The sequence below is a fragment of the Caloenas nicobarica genome, chromosome 31 (assembly GCF_036013445.1).
Source record: "Caloenas nicobarica isolate bCalNic1 chromosome 31, bCalNic1.hap1, whole genome shotgun sequence".
Taxonomy (NCBI): Eukaryota; Metazoa; Chordata; class Aves; order Columbiformes; family Columbidae; genus Caloenas; species Caloenas nicobarica.
In genome coordinates, this window is record NC_088275.1 from 334,579 (window position 1) to 355,107 (window position 20,529).

Genomic DNA, 20,529 nt, shown 5'->3' on the forward strand with positions numbered 1-20,529 from the left:
ACTCCATCGTGTCCTTCGTCAACAGCCCAGAAAAGGTAACCACGGCCATTTGGAATGCAGCTGTGCTGGCATCTGCTGCCGGGGCTCTGCTGGGAGGGTGCTGGCTGGGCAGAGCTGCTTCTTCCAGGTCTCTAATCGGCACTGCACCCCCATGCTGTGGTGCCGCTGGCTGTGTGTCCCCATCTCATGCTCCCTGTTTGTCTCTCTGTCCCCCTGCTGCCAGGACGAGGAACAGAAGATGGAGTTCCTTAAATGCATCGCCATGATCTTCAGAGCCGCAACATATGACGACTTGTCCCAGGGCCTAGATCTCTTCTACCAGAGATACAAGCTGGCAGAGGATATCAAGGTGAGGGATAAACGGCAGCTCTGGGGAACCGGGCAATGGCTCCAGCACTGGCACCCTGTGAGGACAGCGTTGGGCAGGGCCGGGGGCTGGTGGCACTGGGTGCTGGCAGCTGCCAGGTCCCATCCCGACTGTGCTCTGCAGGTGCTGCTGGAAGAGGAGCCCAGGGACCAACTGCCCAGAGTGGTGCGGCGGATTGCCATGTTTGCCATGGCCGAGATGAGGTACTTGTCCATCCCTCCTGGGGACTCCTGCCCCAGAGCCCTGTGTCCACCTGTATGAGGCCTCCAGGCACTGCTCCCAGCACCACTGTCCGACTGGCCCCTCTCTCTTTGTAGTTTTGTGGAGGAGGTGCTGGAAGGCAAAGACATGAGGCTCATCCAGGCCTGCTTCTCCAGTGTCTTCTTGCTTCCTCCAAAAGAGGAACTGAGGGACCTGAAACCTTACCTCTACTTCACGGTAAGTGCTGGCTGAGCTACAGGAGCCCCGGTCCCTCTGGGCTGCTCTCTGGTCACCCCGTGCTGCGCTATGACCAGAGATCCAAGACAGGCTTTACTTTCCCACTCTCATCCCTTCGCCCTGTTCCTGTGGGCCTGGCCATGTCCAGTGTCACGGGCTGCTCTGCCCACAGCAGATTGCCCCTGGGTCTCTCCCAGGCACAGCGAAGCAGCGCACGAGTCCTCCCTTGGTGCTGGTGGTTCAGATCAGTCTCCTGGGGTGAGAGGGATGGCAGGAAACATGGCCACAACTCATTGTCTTCTTTGCAGACCATGAAGGCTGTGGACAGCATGCTTGTGGCCTTGGTGCTCTACTCTCCTGCCTCCGAAGTCAGCGACAAGATGCAGGATATCTTCCAGGTCTGGCGTGTGCAAGGAGTGAGCTTCACAAGGGCTGTTCCTCACCCTGGGGGACAGGGTGTCCACTCTGGAGTGGACAGTCCCACCCCGTGCTGTGCAGAGAGAGCGCACTGCCGGGAGGGTGCCCACCTCCCTGGGGAACCAGGGGCTGCCCACCAGGCTCTTCCGCAGCACAGTGACCACAGAGGGTGGCATCTGCCTTCCTGCCTGGCCACAGGGCTGGCCTGAGGCATTTGTCCCAAGCCTGCCAGGGGCCTGAGGGCAGGAACCCCACTACAGGCTTTGCTCCAGATCAGAGGAAGCCTTAATGGACTGGGCTAGTCCAGCACAGGAGTTGAGTGGTGCTGCTTCTGCTGGAGCGGTGGCTGCTCCCAGGGCTCACCAGCATCTTCTCTCTTCCCAGATGCTCTTGACCTTCACCACCTCTGAGAGAGCATGTGTGCGGGAGAGGGCCGTGGGCAGGATGAGGGTGCTGAGCTTCTTGCTGGCCAACTGTTCCTCACTGAAGGTAGGGATCAGGCGCAGCCTGCTCTGCCAGGACCCAGCTCTGCCCCAGTCCCGTGTCGGCCGGGACTGCCCAAGGAGCACGGGGGGAGCCCAGGTCTGGCAGCTCTGCCCGCCTGGAGCTGTCTGGGAGCCGGGGTCTGCAAGGCCCTGCAAAGCTCTGATCACCCTTGATCCAGCCCTGGGCACATTCTTGGGTTCTGGGTTTTGGCCCCAGATGCCCTCAGCCCTTCTGCTCTTCCTTTGCCCTTGCCCAGGCTGATCCAAATGAGGACAGAAATGATTCCTGTGCTGAGATCCAGATGCCAATCCTCGGACAGCTGCTAGGACATCTCCTCCTATTCCTGTCATTCAAGGAAGAAGAGACCAGCTGTTTGGCTTTGGACACTCTTTGTTTCCTCTTCCAATTCAAGCATCAGCAACACTGTAAGAGAAGCTGTGATGGGATATATCCCCCTGTACACCCACATCACCCAGTACCTCTGCTTGTCTTCCTGGGTGTTGTGACAGACCCTTCTCCTGCTTGCTGGAGGCAACACCATGTCACCAACACTGGCCCTCCTCTGCTCCTGACCCGCAGTACTCCAGCCATGCGAGCCGTCCCCCATGTCACTGTTATTCCAGCCATGGGGGACTGAACCGTGGGACTGCATGCAGAGCTCAAGGGCCTTGGAGTTTCCAGGGCCAGGAGCCTTCACACACGTACACTGGAGGCGGGGTCAGCCTTTCCGTGGCACTGCTTTCCACCACCTCCTCCCCTGACTGTTGGTCGTAACCTCCCTCCTCGGCCGTTCCACGTTCAAAGCTCTTTCCGGTATTGGAGACGCTGATGTGTCTTACCAGCTGTTCTGTGTTTCCCTGCTTTTTAGGCGCGACACTGCCAGAGGAGAATGCACAGCTCCAAGAGGACTGGGAAGCCAAGACCGCCTCCTTGTCCTCTTCACTCAGCGCTACTCACATTACCGAGGTAATGAGCTCCCCCATTGCTGGCACTCTGGGCTGTGGCATCAGCAGGGGACTTGTGAGAGCAAAGGTCTCCACAATGAGCGGGGCTGGTGTGGCCTCCCTGTCCCTGCTGAGAGGGTTCCTGCTGTCCCTGAGCAGGGATGATTTGAGGGCTGCTCTCCAGTATCCCAGCAGAACCCCAGTCCTCCTGGCCACCAGCAAGCCCTGGTTCACAGCAGGGCCAGCACCCTGTGCCTATGAGCTCAACCCTCCTCCCTCACCCCAGGGCCTCTCTTCTCGTCCTCCCCGTGCAGTCACTGCTGCCCCTGCTGCCAGCTTTGCTGCAGGCACTGCCGCCAGCACTGCCGGGTGTCTCTGCAGGGCTGCTGGCACCGCCCGGCTAAGCAGGAGCATCAGGGTGCTTGGAGTGACATGGCTTCGCTGCCTCCCTTCCTCCCTTAGCTCTCTGCAGAATACCTCCAGCCTTCTGAGAGAACAGACATGGTCCTGGTGTTCATCGAGGCAATGACAGACTCCAGCACCTTTGACAAGGAGGCGGCCAGAAACATGTTGGACATGGTCAAGGGAAACTCTGACTTCTGGCTGGTGGATGTAAGTGGCCCGTGGCTGGATTGCGCTGCCCTTCAGCCCTGTCAGGCCTTGTTCCTCTCTCCATCCCTCTCTGCCTCTCAAACACCGGTGTCTCGGGAAAGTGAAGCCACATGAAGGCAGCAGAGAGGGATGGGAAGTACAGCTGAAAAAATGGCTGCACTCTGGTGGCAGCACCATCCTCACCTGTGTCCCCTCCAGGTGCCAAAGATCACGAGCTGCATTCACAAAAGCCTGGGGCGCATCAACACGACACCAGCCCGGCAGAGTGTGGAGTCCCTAATTGTCCAGATGGCTGACAAATGCCCTGGGGAGGTGGTCTCGACGCTGCTGACAATCGCACCACCAGGAGACAGGTACTGGCCCCAAAAGCCATGAGGGCTTGTTCCCTGTGGGGAGAGGGGCCGGGAGACGCTCTGGCTGCCAGAGCCAAGGAATCCTGCAGGACATCCCAAGGAGCAGGACCCTTCATCCCACCACGCTTTCCAGCCCTGGGGGTCAGCCGGGCCCGCAGCAGCCAAAGCTGAGCAAACCAGCCCAGAGCCCCCCACCACGCTCCTGCCACCCCCACAGGGAGCACCAGCTCAGCCCTCTGCTGCTGCCCAGGCCATCCCAACCGTCCTGCAGCGCTGAGCCCGGCCACGCTGCTGTGGCCGAGGCTGCCCTGCTGACAGAGCGCTCTGGCTTGCAGCACTGCCCTGGCACTGTGGGAGGTGATGTTCTCCGTGCCCCAGACCTTGCAGAACGTTTTGAAGGAGCTGCACATCCAACTCCAGGACCGGCACTATAGGCTCTTATATACACACTGGGAGGACACCCCCATCCTCCGCTTGGCTGTGAGTTACTGGAAAAAGCTCCCAGTGCCATTGGCCTGGGCTGTCCTGGGATCCAGGAGCTGCACGGTGCCAGGAGCCCCACCAGCTCTGCCGGTCGCTCACTGCTGGCTTGCTTTCAGATACTGGCCAGCAGCGATCTGCAAGATGAGGAGTTTGCTCCAATGTACCTAGTCAGGAGGTTTCTGAGGCAACGAAGGCCAACGATGCTCTCCCTGGTGCTCAGGGTCATCATGACGCTGTCAGAGAGAGAAGAGATGGTGAGTAGGGTGTCGCCAAGGGGAGCCATGTTGGCAGCCAAGGGCTGGGGCACTGGGTCCGGGCTTGGCCTTGGCTGAGAGTCAGGCCGTGGGGTGACTGCTCCAAAGGCCCTCCCTGCCATGGTGGAGCCTGGTGGCTGCCTGGCGAGCTCTCCAGGCATGGACTTGGTCCCAAAAGGGCAACTCTCTTTTTCATACAGGCCAGAAAAATGAAGGTCATGCTGCCAGACCTGATGTGGGTCCTGCAGTATGGCAATAAGGCTATCAAGATCAAGGCTCTGGTGGTCTTCAGAAACGTGATGCCTCAACTGAAGAGGAAGGAGGCCAGCCCCATCGCTGTGCCGCTGGCAAAATTTCTCCTGCCCTTCTTTGATGACGTAAGGCTGATGTATAAGCCTGAGCCTCGTGGATGGGAACTGGGCGATGGCAGCTGCCATTCAGCCCAGCCACATGGAGCAGGGGGTTCTCCTTTGCTTTCTCCCCGTGGCTCTTGTGGGATGGCTTCTGTGTTCTGCAGCCCAGCCCAGCTTCTCCCTGCCAGCTGCTCCCACAGCTCCTCCCCACCATGGCTGCTGAAGCTGGGGGGCAATGCTGGCTGGGAGAGCACTTTGAGGCACAGGCACTGCCTGGAGAAGTCTCTTGAGTGGCCTTTCACGGACCTGGGGCTGCAGATCTGGCACACAACTCCGGTGTGCAGAATGCCGCCCTGAAGCATCTCCCCTCATATCAGCCATGCTGAAGTGTCTGCTCACTGTGGGCAAAGAGCTGCTGGTGCTCCAGTCCTACTGTGCTTCTCCCTCCCAGGAGCTGAGCCAGCTGAGAGAGAGCTCCATCAGCCTCTTCAGACACCTGATGAAGATGGTGGTGGGGAACCACAAGAGCGAGATGAAGAACATTGTGCGACTTGGCCTGCTCCCTCTCTTCTTCCGCATGAATGACCAAATGCAGAGCGTGGCCAAGGTACAGATTTCAAAGCTGAGCAGTGATGCAGGGAAGAGACCCCTGGACGTTTGGGCCAGGGCATGTCCCAGCTCCCTAAGGGCAGAATCACCCCAGGAACAAAGCCCAGAGGAGGGAGACACCAGGTCTCCTTCCCCAGACTGTGGTGCCGTGTCCCAGCTTCTGCTGTTCTGCAGGCCGCCAGGGAAGCCCTCCTTGGTGCAGCAGAGCTCCTCAAGTGGAAACAACTCAAATACCTGGTGCGGACGCAGCAGACATGGCGGATTGGAGAGAGCTTGGTGAGGACAACCCCCCAAGGCCCAGGGCCCAGGCTGGACGGGGGCTGCCCCACATGTGTGGGCTGTGGGCTCTGCAGATGTGCCTCGCCTGTCCTGCTGCAGCCCTGAGCTGCATCCTTGTTCCCTGTCCTCAAGAACAGAGCCCCCAAGGGCTCTTCTCTCTGCCCCAGAGCCAGCGGGAGGGAGGCCTTTCAGCACCCCGGGGACCCCCCTGCCTGTGTCTCTCTCTCAGCCTCAGCCCCACAGATTTCCTGGCTGGGACATGGGAATGGCCAGGGGGGATAAGGGGAACGACAGTGCTGGGAGCAGGGACTGGTCTGGCCAACCGGGGAGGGACAGTGACATGCTCACACTCTTGTGCTCTCTCCAGGTGGTGCAGGACAGGAGCAGGGCGCAAGAATACCTGAGTCAGAGCCTGCCGTACCTGAGGGATGCTCAGGCCAGCTTGCGAGAGGCGGCTGTGAGGTTCATCGGTGAGTCACAGCCCCCAGGGTCCCTCTTTCAGCAGCTGGTCTCAGTCCCCACCGCTGCCCTGGCACAAGGAGCAGCCCTGTGGCTGCCAGACCCCGGCTGCCCCGTGCAGGGCCTTGGCCTCCCTCTCCCAGCCCTGCCCACGCAGGTGGGCTTGGTGGCCGCCTTGCTCGGTCCCGCTCCCCTCAGCTCCTGGTCTTCCCTGGGGCCAGCTCTGATGAGGGGAGGGAGCAGGGGGTGACTGAGCTCTGTGCCCAGGGCTCGCTGCGCAGCACCTGAGGGACCCAAGCAAGGAGGAGCTGGCTGAGATCTGCAGCGGTGAGTAGGGAGCATGGTCGGGAGGGGATGCCTGGGGGTCTCTGCAGACATGGCAGGTCATCTGGGCTCTGTTTCTTTCCCTTGCAGCCCTTCAGACCTTGGCAGAAGACAGCGAGCCCTCCATGCGCTCCCTGGTAGCTCAGACAGTCATCATCATCCTGAACTCTCCAAGGGAGCAGCCAAGGCCAGGATGGACCCTGCGAGCCCTGTGCTGCTGGTCATACTAAGCCATGCAGAGGAGCGGCTCTTCTCGGCACAATGTCTGGATTTTAATAAAGCTGGAGGAGAATGCCAAACCTGTGATGTCCTTCAGATGTGCAGCGCCCTGAGCGTGCTGAGCAGACAGCATCGTTCCTGGCCTCTCCTGCTGCCCCAGGACAGCTGCCCCTCAGCACAGCCTGGCCCCAGCCGCGTTACGGTGCTGGTGGGTGGTCGATGGCTGGCCCCCAGGCCCTGCCCTGCAGCGCACAGGCAGGGGAGGCAGATGGCCATGCGGGTACAGCAGGCACGGGGGCAGCGAGGACGCGCAGTTTTGCAGTGGGGCTAGTCCCACCGTTTTGCCCTCAGCTCCTCCCATCCCCTGACGCTTTCCACAGCGGCCGTCTCAGGTAGCGAGACTCTCTGCTCTGGCCATGGGGCTGCCGAGCCTTGTTGTTGTCATTGTCACTTAAAAGAATGAATCCTATCTGCAATTGCTAACAAAAAAGCACATACATACTTTCAGTTTTAGGTCAGTCTGACAAAGATAAGAGTGACTTGCAAAACACCTCATCAGGGACTACTGACCCTGCAGGTTTCGACATTTTGAAGCCCACACAACGAGTTGAGTCTTGCTTTAACACAAGATTATGCAATGCACTATGCAAATGTGCAACCAATTGGCAATTTAGGGTGTAAGTGTAGGAATGGTATTTTGTATAGAACGGCTGTTGCTTTTCCTTCTGGCGTCCTGGCTTTATTCCATCATGCAGGCTTGTGCAACTCTGTAATAAACAATATCTAGACTCTGTGTGCTACATTTTGGCTTTTTTGCACATTGGGTGACAGAACTGTGTTTTGGGGACAACAGGAGCGGCCCAGGCCTCTCCTCCCAGAGGCCGACCCTGCAGCACCTGTTGCAGCACGCGAGAGGGAGATCCTGCATGGCCCCACACGCTGGGCACAGGCTGGGGAGGGATGAGGTGAGGGGACAGGGATGGCACCGCTATGTGCTCAGGGGCGCAGGCACTGGTGACGCTGGGATGGCACATCACAGCCTTCTTCCTCCCACGTCCTTCGCTCTACGGAAGCCCCTTGAGGGGCCATCAGGGAGGTCAGAGAGGTATCGCTGCACTGCATGAAGAGCCTTCTAAAGGCTTTACTGCTCCTCTCGCCAAACCATAGAATCCTAGAAAGGTTTTGTTGGAAAGGACCTTGGAGATCAGAGAAGAACAGATTCCCAGGTTTAGGGGACCAAAAGGGTCACCTGGTCCAACCTTTCTTAGGAAAAGTACTGTCTACGCAAGATGGCCCAGCACTCTGTCCAGCTGCATCTTAAAAGTCTCCAGTGCTGGAGAATCCACCACTTCCCTGGAAGATTATTCCAATGGCTGATTGTTCTTATCATGAAAAATTTCCCTTGTGTGCAATTGCCATCTCCCCAGGACTAACTTGTACCCATTGCCCCTCGTCTTTTCTGTGTCACTTCTTATAAAAGGGGAGTCTCCGTCTTCTTTGTAGCCACCCTTTCGATTGTGTTCGTTTTCAAACCTCTAAGCAATATGTTTCAGAATACACAGTGCCACAGTTTCTTCCAGAAAAACACAGTACAGCAAGCAGGAAAAAAAGGATTGTGCTGGTTTGACTGAAAGCGAGTTAATTTTCTTCATGCAGTTAGAAATCTTATTTTTCATTGCGAGCACAGCCATTTTTCGGATTTAGCTTGACAACAACAAGATAAAACCCCAGGACAGAGTTACGGCTTCTCAGTTCTGCTGTCTGGGAGCCAAGGTCTGTCTGAGCTCTGCCCACGGGTGTGAGGCTGCTGGGAAGGGGGCACAGATGGGACAGAACTTGGCTGATGTCCAGACTGATCAAGGGGAATATTCTTCCAGAAAAACACAGTACAGCAAGCAGGAAACTGAATCACTCATCCACACCAGGAGGCTCCAGCAGTACAGGAGTAGCATGCAAGTGCTAGAATGGGGGTTTCAGTGATGGCAGAGGTTTTCTTCACGGTGGGAAACAGCATGAGAAAGAAATAATGTCAAACAGTGCATCTGGGGAGGTCCAGGCTGGACATGAGAAGAAAAGAATGTGACTGGAAGGGCAGTAGAGGTGGGACCAGTCACCCAGAGGGAGTCTGCATCAGCCCAGGGCTTTGTGCTTCAAGGAACAGCTGGGGAGGACAGAGAGATATCAGTAAAGGAAGGAAGATTCTCAGACAAGAGCAAGGTGGGGTAGCAGGGTGGATGTCTCCAGCCTGCAGGGAAAGAAGTGCAGGTGATGCCACACCATAGGACAGGCTGTCGTGGAGATGATCAAGGGATGTAAAAAGGCTGAAAGGCCCCAACTGACATGAGCTCCTTCTCCCCTTAGCTAAGGCTGTTCTACTCCTTTTTTTTTTTTTTTTGGTAAGAATTTTGTCTCCTGAAAGTCTGCTCTGCATATGGGTATCCACCCTCACACTTTAGTCATTGCCCCCCATACCACACAGGGTTTGACCGCTTGTCTTGCTTGAACATAGCGCATGTTTCACAATGGTGAATAACCTGTGCAACAGCATCCATGGTCGAGTCCACCCCTCGATCACGAGCCCATCTATCTGTTGCATCCCTTCCTCAATGACCTGAGGCATCGTGGGCCCAACGGGCCATAAAGAAATCGCCTTCATTTTGCCAGTGCAAATCTACCTCAGCCACTTTAATCTCGGCAGCTCAATCCCCCAGCTGGTTGTTCGGATCAGGTTCTTCAGTGGACTGACTCTTGGGCACATGGGCTTCCACGTGGCGCACTCTCACAGGCAGGTTCTCCAGCCGGGCAGCAATATCTCGCCAGAATTCAGCAGCCCAGATGGGTTGGGCTCTGCGCTGCCAGCGGCTTCGCTTCCATTGCTGTAACCAGCGCCACGGGGCATTTCCCACCATCCACGAGGCAGAGCAGAGATGAAGCTTCTTAGACGCTGGGGCCTCTTCAGCCCCTGTCAGGATGGCGGGTGCTGGGTCTGGTGGGGCCTCTGCCCCACGGCGGGGGCTGTGGCCCAGGGGACAGCAGGGGCCACAACGGTCAGACGCGGTCGGCGGTGGCGGCGAGAAGCCAAATGGCCCATGGCTGCGTTCCAGTGGCACGGCCCGGGATACTGACTGTGTGAGTGGGTGGTGCCACGGAGGAGCGGGGTCTGGAACATGGGAGTGGCCGGGGGGATGGGAGGGATGCGGAGGGCAGCAGAGAGGAAGGGGCCCTGGGTCTGGGCCGGGGGCTGCTCGAGCTCGAGCAGGCCTGACGGGTGCCATGTCAGAGCTCGGCCTGGCCGCCCGCGGAGCCGCCTTCTGCTCACATCACCCTTTGCCACCATTGGTCAGGAGGGCTGTCAGTCTCCCGCCCTGAGGTGATGCTGCCTGGGATTGGCTGCCTGGGCTGTCACTCTGCCCTGATTTGGAGCCCACCCTGCCCTGAGGTGCTGTTTGCCTGATTGGCTGTCTGGGATTTCCCCCTGGTTCCTCCCATCAAATAATTGGACAGAATACTTATCAGTCATCCCTGTGCCACTGTCCTGCCAGGAATGATTGGTGCAGCCAGCACAGCCCGCCCCTGAATGCTGCCCAGTTTGTTCAACTCTTGCCACCTTTCCTGCAGACCTCAAAGCTTGATTGGCTGGTTACATATCAATCACATGATTTGCCCCCCCTTCTCAAATGTGATTGGCTGTCCTGGGTCCACTGACTCCCCATCGACTTCTGGGTGGTTGTTGCCAGGCAACGAGCTCCACCTATAAATGAAGCTGTGGGCTCCAGACAGAGGCGGTGAGTGGTAAAAGACACATTGGGAGCATAAACATGAGGATTTGGGCCCCAAGAAGGAGGTCCTGGGCACTCAAAAGGACAGGCAGATGTTACAGATGGTGCTTTGGGCCCTGAACACGAGGGGACCCTCTTGGTTCCCACACAAGCTGGGTTTGGTGCCCGTGACCCCACTGAACAGACACCTCTGCTGTCCAGAGTGGCCACGGAACAGACGGAGCCCAAAGCCACGGACTCCATGAGCTCAATGGGGTTTTGTGAAATTTTATGGATGTTTTACAGGGGCAGCCCATGGGCTGAGGGCAACTGTCTGTATGTGACATCGAAGAGTGGGAAGGGGAGTGGTGGTTGGTAAGGACATATTGGATCATATGGTTGGGTACTGGAGACTTAGAGACTGCCTCAGTTTACCTGTCTCATTCATCTAATTCCAACAATCCTGTCCCCTTAGTGATTTATTTAAAATAGGGATATCTGGCTCTTATGTTACCCTTCCCCCTAGCTTAACTTTTAAAATATGGTAATCAGTTTGCATTCCGGGAGGATTTTGAAGAGACTTTGTTTTACGTTAGGGATTCAGAGTCTGATGTCTCTCAGTCCTCCCTCCAACTGGGGTCAGGCACCAGGTCCTCAGTTTTGTAAAAATAACATTCGTTCATTAAATGTTCCTTACACTGTCCCTGCAAGAGAAGTGACAACCAGTCTGTGTCCCCTCTGTGGCACCTGGCCCTTCTAGAGCTGGACGGCTGGTGGGAACTGTCACCATCTGCCAAGGCTCTGTGTGAAGTCTCCTCCTGGCACGGGAACAGCTCTGGCTGTGCCTGGTGAGCACCACACTGCCCGAAGGAGAACAGCAACACTCGCAGTGACTCCTGGGCAATGGGAAGAGATTATTTGAGGGCAGGTTGGCAGCAGACCCTGAGGCTGTGCCGGGGGCGGCCACATCTGACTCCTTCCAGCAGGATTTTGGAAAGTCCCTTCCCAGCTGTGAGCACCAGGCCAAGGGCACAGGGTAGAAACAGCCCCCACCCCCACGGGCCCTATCCCCCAACTGGTCTCTGTCCCCAAATTACTAAAACTTGCAGACAGGCTCTCCCTCTACCTGAATTATCTTCAGTTTTAAGAAAAGAAACCCAAACAAACAAACATGTACTTCTGGATGAGGATGGACCAGGTTCAGGACCAGGACCAGGGGTGCTGCAGGAGCAGGTGTCTCCCGGCACGGACAGGCTGGGGGGACCTGTCGACCTCACCACCCCTGGGCCCCACCATGGCCAAGTTCACCGGCCCTGGGCCCAAGGGCTCGGCCCAGGGACAGCCCCACAACCAGGGTCAGAGCGGTTCCTGCTGCTGCCCCAAGCGAGGGTCACCAGCTCCAGTCATTTTCTCATGGGCAACAGACTGAAAGATGGAAGCTGAAGCAGATTTGTGACTGATTTTTCCTGTTTCTCTTAAGAAGGAAAATCATGCTAAGTACTTCTGAGGTCTCCCATAAACTGGTGGCTCGAGAGAAGGACAGGGAGCTCCATTTAGCTCAAGGAGGACCATTCGGCATCACAGACAAAGCAGACCGGAACTTGACTTGGTGGAAATTAATGGAATTTATTGACAGATGAAACTGGCACCTCTCCCCCATCTTTGGGCGGATCACTGTGCACCCTGAACCGATACAGGCAGGTGTAGTCCGGGTGGCCCCAGTTGCTCAGCACTTGCAGCCTGATGTAATTCACGAACCCAGGAGCTCGTTCTGAAATGACAAGAAGAAATGAGTCGCCTTTTCCTTTCTGGCACGTGACCACTGACAGAGGTGCTGCAGCGATGGCCTCATTCAACAGCTTCCTTCCAGCTGCCCTGCGAGGGCTTTTGACCTGTCATGGTCAAGACGTTCTTATCCTGCTCTCCCTCATTGGGCCATGAGAACAGTAAAGGAAGAAGCAGCTACCAGATGCCTCAGCAAATACACTGGAAAGTTCTCGCTGGCTCTGCAGCATGGGATTCCACAGTCAGAAGACCCAGTGATGGTGTCAGTATAACGTCTCGTTGCCTTCTCTAGAAAGCCACGGTAACAGAATGGCCTCCCTGTCACTACTCACTGCCAGCAACAAGAGAATCCTCAGGAAGCCCAGTATTTCTGGTCTTGTAACTGGCAGACCAGCAGTCGTGCATCCTACGGGATGTGGCTGCTTGCGTGCGCTTGGGGCCAGACAGTCAAGCCGATTCCAGCTTCAACTGTGGGGCTTCTAAGCACTGAAGTTCAACCCCAAAATGAAAGAGAAGAACAGTGGCAGTCCAGGCATACGCTGTTTGGAAGTTCAAGCAGAAGAAAGGCCAGCGTGGCACACACTGGTAGCAGCCCCAGACTCCTCTAGTGTTGCTAGCCAAGGTGTTATGTCCATGCCGGTCCATGCTTTGTAGCGCCCTGGGACTTCTCCAAGGCAGCTGCAGGAGTGTTTTGGCCTTTTCAGGAGATGGATGAACTCCCAGGTTAGCAGCCCCAGACTCTTCCAAGGTTGCTTGCCAAGATACTTTGTTGATGTTCAAGACACATCCTTGCTCTGTAGTTTGCTGAGACTCTTCCCAGGCATCTTTGCAGTGCTTTGGCCTTGCCTGGAAACAGCTGAAGTCTTGGGTAAAAGAAACATATAACTCCTAGGCAGTTACCAGCAGAGTTTTCTTCATGGTGGAAGCAGATATATGCCCTGTAGGTCCACAAAACTCATCTCGGGCATCTCCAGGAGCTTTTTGGTTTCCTCTCGAGGCACATGAAGTCCCGGGTAGCAGCCCCAGACTTTTCTAGAGTAGTTACCTGAAGAGCATGCTCCGTAGATCTGCCAGACGTCTCTAAGAGAGACCTGGGATCCAGACTTGGGAGTGACCTGACACCAGGCCCCTGGACGGGAGGTAAGCAGGTTGAGATACAGAATGACGAAACTTTGAAATCCTTGCCAAGTGATAGAAAGAATTGGATGTGCACATATAATCCTTTGGCCATAAACACACATAATCCCTGACCTGCTTTCTCTTACCCTCTCTGTCTCTTACACACAAACCGTTGACCAAGTCTGGGGCGAAGATAGGAACCAGCAACACTCAGAGTCCTCTCTGAGAAGGAGTTTGGAAAGCAAGGGGGTCCATTCTGAATCTTGCGACTTAAAGCAAAGGCCACCCTCTACCCTTTTGCATCTCCTGTCCCTATAGAAATCGCTCTGAAAAACTCTCACCCAATTCTACTTGGCATATTTCCTGCACACAGTAAGTGATGGAGTGAGTCTTGCCATGGAACTCTGTTAAGTTGCACTTTTCTTCAAGTGATTTAAACATTGTTCTGCAGCAAGCAGGACCCTGAATCACTCATCCACAACAGGAGGCTCCAGCAGTACAGGAGTAGCATGCAAGTGCTAGAATGGGGGTTTCAGAGATGGCAGAGATTTTCTTCACGGTGGGAAACAGCATGAGAAAGAAATAATGTCAAACAGTGCATCTGGGGAGGTCCAGGCTGGACATGAGGAGAAAAGAATGTGACTGGAAGGGCAGTAGAGGTGGGACCAGTCACCCAGAGGGAGTCTGCATCAGCCCAGGGCTTTGTGCTTCAAGAAACAGCTGGGGAGGACAGAGAGATATCAGTAAAGGAAGGAAGATGCTCAGACAAGAGCAAGGTGGGGTAGCAGGGTGGATGTCTCCAGCCTGCAGGGAAAGAAGTGCAGGTGATGCCACACCATAGCACAGGCTGTCGTGGAGATGATCAAGGGATGTAAAAAGGCTGAAAGGCCCCAACTGACATGAGCTCCTTCTCCCCTTAGCTAAGGCTGTTTTCTCCATCACTGATGCCTGTGAGGAGACACGTTGTCCTTACAGCACAGGGGCCTCATGGCCTCCTTGTCCCCACCCAGGAACTTGAGAGGTGTCGGACCAAAGTCCTGCCTTTGGCCTTGCACAGCGACACATCACAGTGTCCCAGGAAGAGCCCTGGGCAACATGTGAGGGACAGGATCTGCCTTCCCAGGGGCTGGGGGTGAGGGTTTGGTCCTTTGTTTAAGTGGTTCAGGGCTTGGTCCTTTCATTAATGACACAAATCAAGGTTTACGCAGCACCAGAACCACCTTTACTTTGCTTTTGCTGACCTGCCATCTCTGCCTCCAGTTTTCTGCTCTGACGGTACCCTGGGCACACTTTCTCAGTAGTGTCTCTCAGTGGGACCCATTAACGTTACAAGAGTCTTGGAGTTTGAATTTGACTTGGACTTCTTGACAGGTTTCTTCAACTTCCTCTCAGGACCTGAGGTTCATGGACTCAGCACCAAACCCACCCGAGGTGTCATTAAATTGCCTTGGGCTGCTCCTGTGCTGCTGAGCTGGGCTGGGCTCCTGGGACAGAGGGAGCTCATGGCAAGCAGCAGCACTGCAGAGAGACAGCTCTGCCCAGCAGCAGCTCCTCTGCAAAGCGCAGCAGGGCTGAGGGCTCTGCCTGCAGCACCGAGGGGAGAGGAGCCAGGCAGAGACAGGGGAAATGCAGTCTGGGGTGGGAGGATGCTGGGAGCTCAAGGAAGGCAAAATCTTCACAGCCCTTGAGACAGCAAATCTCTGGCTGTAGGGCAATGCAGCCGCAGTTCCTGGAGGGATCTCCTGAAGCTGGCAGGTCCTGCAGCAGGTAGGATCTGGCAGGATGGCACTCTCGGTTTCTTCATTGTGGAGGAGCATGGGCTCCTCCTAGGGAGAGTTTCCTTCTACACCATCTGAGAGCCCGGACAGGACAGCTCCTTTCTCCTGGATCAGTTGCAGGTGTGTGAAGCCGGGTGAGCACCCAGGGGTGCCCAGGGTTGTCCTGCAGAGCAGGGTCCCTGCACCCCAGGGCTGTGTGCCGGGGCAGGGACTCTGCCACCTGCCAGGGTCAGCGCTCAGCCTGCCCGGGGAGCTCCCCACGGCACTGTGGGGAGAAGCTGTGGGTGGAAGGAGCGACCCCCGTCAGTGCAGGGTCCTTCTGCTGTTGACAGGGGACTGCTCACAGCTCCAGCTCGCTCTGGGGACACTTGCAGAGGGTCCTTGTGAGGGACATTGAGGCAGCATTTTCCCAGATTCTGTGCTTTGTTTTTCCACTCTTGGTTGGCTGGTAGGCAGTAGAAAATGGGCCTTTATTTCTCTGCCCTGGAGAAGGCAACTGAGACCCCAGTTCTCGTTAGGACTTGTCTGAGCTGCTTCTGAGCCCCTGCACACACAGAGCTGCCCCTGGGCAGTGCCAGGTGGTGTGAGCAGGGCAGAGCTGAGCACACAGCAGGTGGGACGGGGTCTGTGACACTGACAGGGAGCAGATCCAGGGACAGAGAAAGCTCCCAGGAGGGACAGATCCAGGCAGCAGAGACATGGGCAGGGAGAGGGAGCTGCAACCAGAAATGCCGGGGAGGAGATTCAGGAACCACCCTGCCATCCCCTGCAGTGCAGATGCATTTCCCAGTGCAAACCCCTGGTCTCCTCTCCTCCTCCTCTGCCCCAAAGCCATGGGTTCCAGGTCACGAGTCTCCACCTTGGCAGCTGGACCTCCAGGTGAAGAGTTCCTGGAACGTGTTACGCGAAAAAGTTGCTAGAAGTGCTTGCTCTACACTGTCATCATGTGAGTGGGAGTAGCACAGCCAGGTATGGAGAAGGTTTCACAGCATGCCCATCTGCCTTTCTGTCCTTGCTTTAATTTTCAGGAACACTGCAGTGTTCTTCCCTGTTTCTCCACCTGTCCCTGGTGCTGTTGCTGTCTGGGATCGGAGTGGGAATGTGATTCCATTCTTGTTCTGACACCAACACAGGGGATCTTGCCCTAGAGGTGTGTTCATGGAAACTAGATACCCACGCTGCATTTTAAGCTGTGATGAAACATGTTTCTCAGTTGGTAGAAACGGAGAATGAGCTGACACATCCCTCCTTCAGGGGGGAGGTTTTCCATGAGAAATAGCATGTTTATTTTGCTCAGAGAGGTCTCCCCTAAATTGCCACTGTCTTTTCCTCCTATGGCAGGTCTTCATGCCCAGAGGCAGCAAATGTCCAACAGCAGCTCCATCACCCAGTTCCTCCTCCTGGAGATCACAGACACACGGGAGCTGCAGCTCTTGCACTTCTGGCTCTTCCTGGGCATCTACCTGGCTGCCCTCCTGGGCAACGGCCTCATCATCACCACCATAGCCTGTGACCAGCACCTCCACACCCCCATCTGCTTCTTCCTCCTCAACCTCTCCCTGCTTGACCTGGGCTGCATCTCCACCATCATCCCAAAGTCCATGGCCAATTTCCTCTGGGACACCAGGGCCATTTCTTATATGGGATGTGCTGCCCAGCTCTTTCTCTTTGTCTTTTTCGTTTCAGCAGAGTCGTATCTCCTCACTGTCATGGCCTACGACCGCTATGTTGCCATCTGCAAACCCCTGCACTACGGGACCCTCCTGGGCAGCAGAGCTTGTGTCCACGTGGCAGCAGCTGCCTGGGCCAGTGGGTTTCTCACTGCTCTGCTGCACACGGCCAATACATTTTCACTGCCACTGTGCAAGGGCAATGCCCTGGACCAGTTCTTCTGTGAAATCCCCCAGATCCTCAAGCTCTGCTGCTCACACTCCTACGTCAGCGAAGTTGGGGTTCTTGTGTTTTGTCTCTTAATAGGATTCGGCTGTTTTGTGTTCATCGTGCTGTCCTATGTGCAGATCTTCAGGGCCGTGTTGAGGATCCCCTCTGAGCAGGGACGGCACAAAGCCTTTTCCACATGTCTCCCTCACCTGGCTGTGGTCTCCCTGCTGATCAGCACTGCCATGTTTGCCTATCTGAAGCCCCTCTCCATCTCCTCTCTTTCCCTGGATCTTGTGGTGTCTGTTCTGTACTCAGTGGTGCCCCCAACTGTGAACCCCCTCATCTACAGCATGAGGAACCAGGAGCTCAAGGATGCCCTGAGGAAACTGATGACTGGATGTTTTTCTGAAGCAACAAACTGCCCATCTGCTTCTACATAGGAGTTTTAACGTAACTAATTACAGGTGCAGCCTGTCATCTCTATTGTTTGGTGGTGGTGGTGTTCTTATTGTGCTAATGTTGTCATCCCCTTTCTAATTCACTGTCTGCTTTTGTTTTATAACCACTGGCCATGTTCTTTGTGTATTAAAACAAAATAAAGAGCCCTGTAGTGATTCCTTTTCATGGTATCCTTCCTGCAAGGCCTGTTTGGATCTGCAGGGACAGTTCCTGTGTGTGTGTGGGAGGAGGGGAAAATAGTCCAGCATGGCAGCACTGCCAGGGAGCACCAGCGCTTGGTCTTCAGGGCTGTTCCCTTTCCACTCCCACACTCTCCTTCTGATCCCTTGTGATGGTGCAAGGCCTGAGTGCTCTGGCAGCTTGGTCACCATTGTGCTGTGTGTGAGTCCTGTGACCGCAGGCAGGGACAGGCAATGGGCACTTCTGTGACACAGCTGGCCTCAGAACAGCCTTTCATAAAGAAAGCTGATCTCCTCAGGGCAGGGCCTGAAGGTTTAGCTCTTCTTCCAAAGCTTCTCTCAACAATATGCCCAAGAAAGTGGCCCACAGATGCAAACACCATTGTACAGCTAAACAGCGTGTGTGTGTGCAGGGCTGGGCACACAGCAGTGTCCTCTCACAGCCAGGCCTCCTGCCAGAGACCTGCAGGACCAGCAGAGCAGTGTCTGGGCTGTGCCCCTGTGCACTGGACACCCACAAAAGCTGCCTCAGGGCATCATCATGGACTGGCCCCTCACAGACACCATTTCCAGCCCTGGCCTCTCACCGCAGATCACAGAGGTTGTTCTTCCCTCCATGGAGGGACACTGAACGAGTAGGTCAGAAATCCATGTTCGCACTGTACAGATGAGATGTGAACATGCACAGCGTGTACATGAGGTGAGATGAACCCGAGTGAGCACAAATGCCATCAGCGATGCCTGGAGGTTCCAATAAGGCCTGTGGGACAGACAGTGTCTCAAGGTCACTTCACGTTTGAAGTAACATCCCATTGTTAACTGCCTGAATACAGAACTGGGATGTGCCTTCCTTCAACCAAGGTCCTTGTGCCCATTCCTCATGCCTTGGAGCATCTCGGACATGGTGTTCCATGGTTTCTTTGTAGCCAGACTGCTGATCTCTGGGCTGGAGAATTGGAAGCTGGGTGGGAAGCTGGCTGGACAGTCAAGCCAAATGTCACCAGTGGCATAAAGTCCTCCATGCAGCCAGTTACCAGTCACCCATAGGGAGCTGGATCATCCCATGGCTTTGTGTTCCAAAGAACAGCCAGTGAGGGTGCAGACACATCAGTGAAGGTGCAGAATTGCTGGGGTGAGAGCAGGTGGGGAAGCGAGATGGGTGTCTACAGCCTGCAGGGAAAGAGGAGCAGGTGTAGGACCGTGTAGAGCAGCCTGTGGTGAAGATGGCAAAGGGCGCTGGCAAGGCTGGAAGGGACCAACAGAACCCAGGTCTTTGTCCCCTTGGCCATGGCAGTTGTCTCTGCCACGGAGGCCTGGGAGAAGACATGTTGTCCTCATGGCACTGGGGCCTCGTTGCCTCCTTACAGGCCCATGGGGAAGCTGGAAGTTGTTGTACCAGTGCTGTCCTTCCCTCAGCCTTGTGCACCCACGTGCCACGGTCCCAGGAAGAGCCCTGAGCTGTGTGTGAGGGGCAGGATCCCCCTTCTCCTTGCCTGGAGGTCATGGCTTCTCCTTTCTGCTTCAGAAAGCAAAGCAAGGGGTTTCTGAGCATCAGAGCCACCTGCACAGGGCCTTGGCCTACCTGTCATCACAGCCTCCAATTATCTGCTTTAACGAGTCTCTGGGGAGGCTTTGTCAGGAACAGCCCTCAGTGGGGCCCATTAGTGCTTTGAGGAACTTTGGGTTTTTGCTTTTGCCTTTTGCTCCTTGAGAGCTTTGTTGAGTTTCTTCTCAGTACCTGCGGTTCATGGACTCAGCCTCAAATACACCAGGGGCTCATCGAAATGCCCCAAGACCTCACAAGCCATGTCTCTTCCATCAATGTCTTCTAGTATTGAAGGCTTGTAGAGCTAATTAGAGAGGTTTCAGTGGGGTAGGTAAAGAGGACATTTTCAATGAGCACTTGGAAGAAGTGACAGAAGAATTCTCCCATGGATACTGGTGCACAGTGTCTCCTAAGGAGGCTGGACAGGTAGGAAGAGCAGTCCCTTGAGGCCAGACACGGGATGGCCAACCTTGCTCCTCACCTCCCCAACCTCCCTATTCTGCTTATTGGCCCCTGGGAGTTACATCACTTTTCTTTACATCAGGCTCCACCACTGAAGTTTGCACCTGATTTTTACAGTTTCTTTGCAGGAATTACTTCATGTTTCCTTAGAGAACTGGATGTAAACAGGCACAGAGGAGCTCTTTAATTGGGAGAAAGAAGAAGCAAAGAAAAAAGAAAATACAATAGAACTTAACCATAAAATACTCTTCTCAGCTCTACTGTTAGTTTAAGCAACTTTCAGTGAGGTGCATCACCAGAACCGAAGAGTTGCCTACAGGGAGTATGAGAGAGAAAATTCAGCTTTACCTGCCTGAAGCTCAAAGCAGAGTGAGAGGTGAGAGGCTCTGAATGAGCAAAGAGTAAGAGGAGGAGGAAGAGCCTCCGGAGAACAATGGAAAGTGCAAATGTCCAGACCGGATTCTGAAGAGATGACTTCGGACATGGTGGATTGAATAGGGACAGGTAGAAACACCTGGAGGGTCAGGGAGATAAATACACAGCATGAGAGACAGTGTTCTGGCAATGCAAGCACAGGATAACATCAATATTTCTTCTCCCACAACTCATACATACTGTGAAAATGCGTATTTTGGCAGGGTAGAAATTCCAGAGACATTTTATTAAGAGCATCGAATCATCGAATCAGCTGATGAAGAAGTTGTGGAGGTCTTTTTTTCTCCTGAGGGAAAGAAAAAAGAAACAAACAAACAAACCCCAACAAAACTTAGTAAGAATTGAGAGCAGTTCTCATGTTTTCAGGCAGAGCTCCATGGTCTGACCATAAGCCCCCATTGCAAACCTCCAGAGGCCCCAGTGTACATGAGGTATCTGCCTGGGACTGGCTGTTATCAGAGAAGACTGATGGAGCTGTGTCACTTCCATCATTTACATCTGGTCTTCAACACTTGTACACTTAATTAGGC

At 55.1% G+C, this 20,529-nt stretch overlaps 1 protein-coding gene across 1 annotated transcript; it reads left to right on the forward strand.

The window, feature by feature from the left end:
- The first annotated feature begins 16,401 nt into the window (after positions 1-16,401).
- Positions 16,402-17,358, forward strand: LOC135999923 (olfactory receptor 14J1-like). The gene has a single exon (XM_065653498.1). It carries the CDS (start codon positions 16,402-16,404, stop codon positions 17,356-17,358), a length of 957 nt encoding a protein of 318 aa, XP_065509570.1.
- Positions 17,359-20,529: the final 3,171 nt, after the last annotated feature.

Bases quoted from the DNA above. Each gene is read 5' to 3' on its own strand.
- LOC135999923 (XM_065653498.1), top strand. From the start codon at position 16,402: ATGTCCAACAGCAGCTCCATCACCCAGTTCCTCCTCCTGGAGATCACA.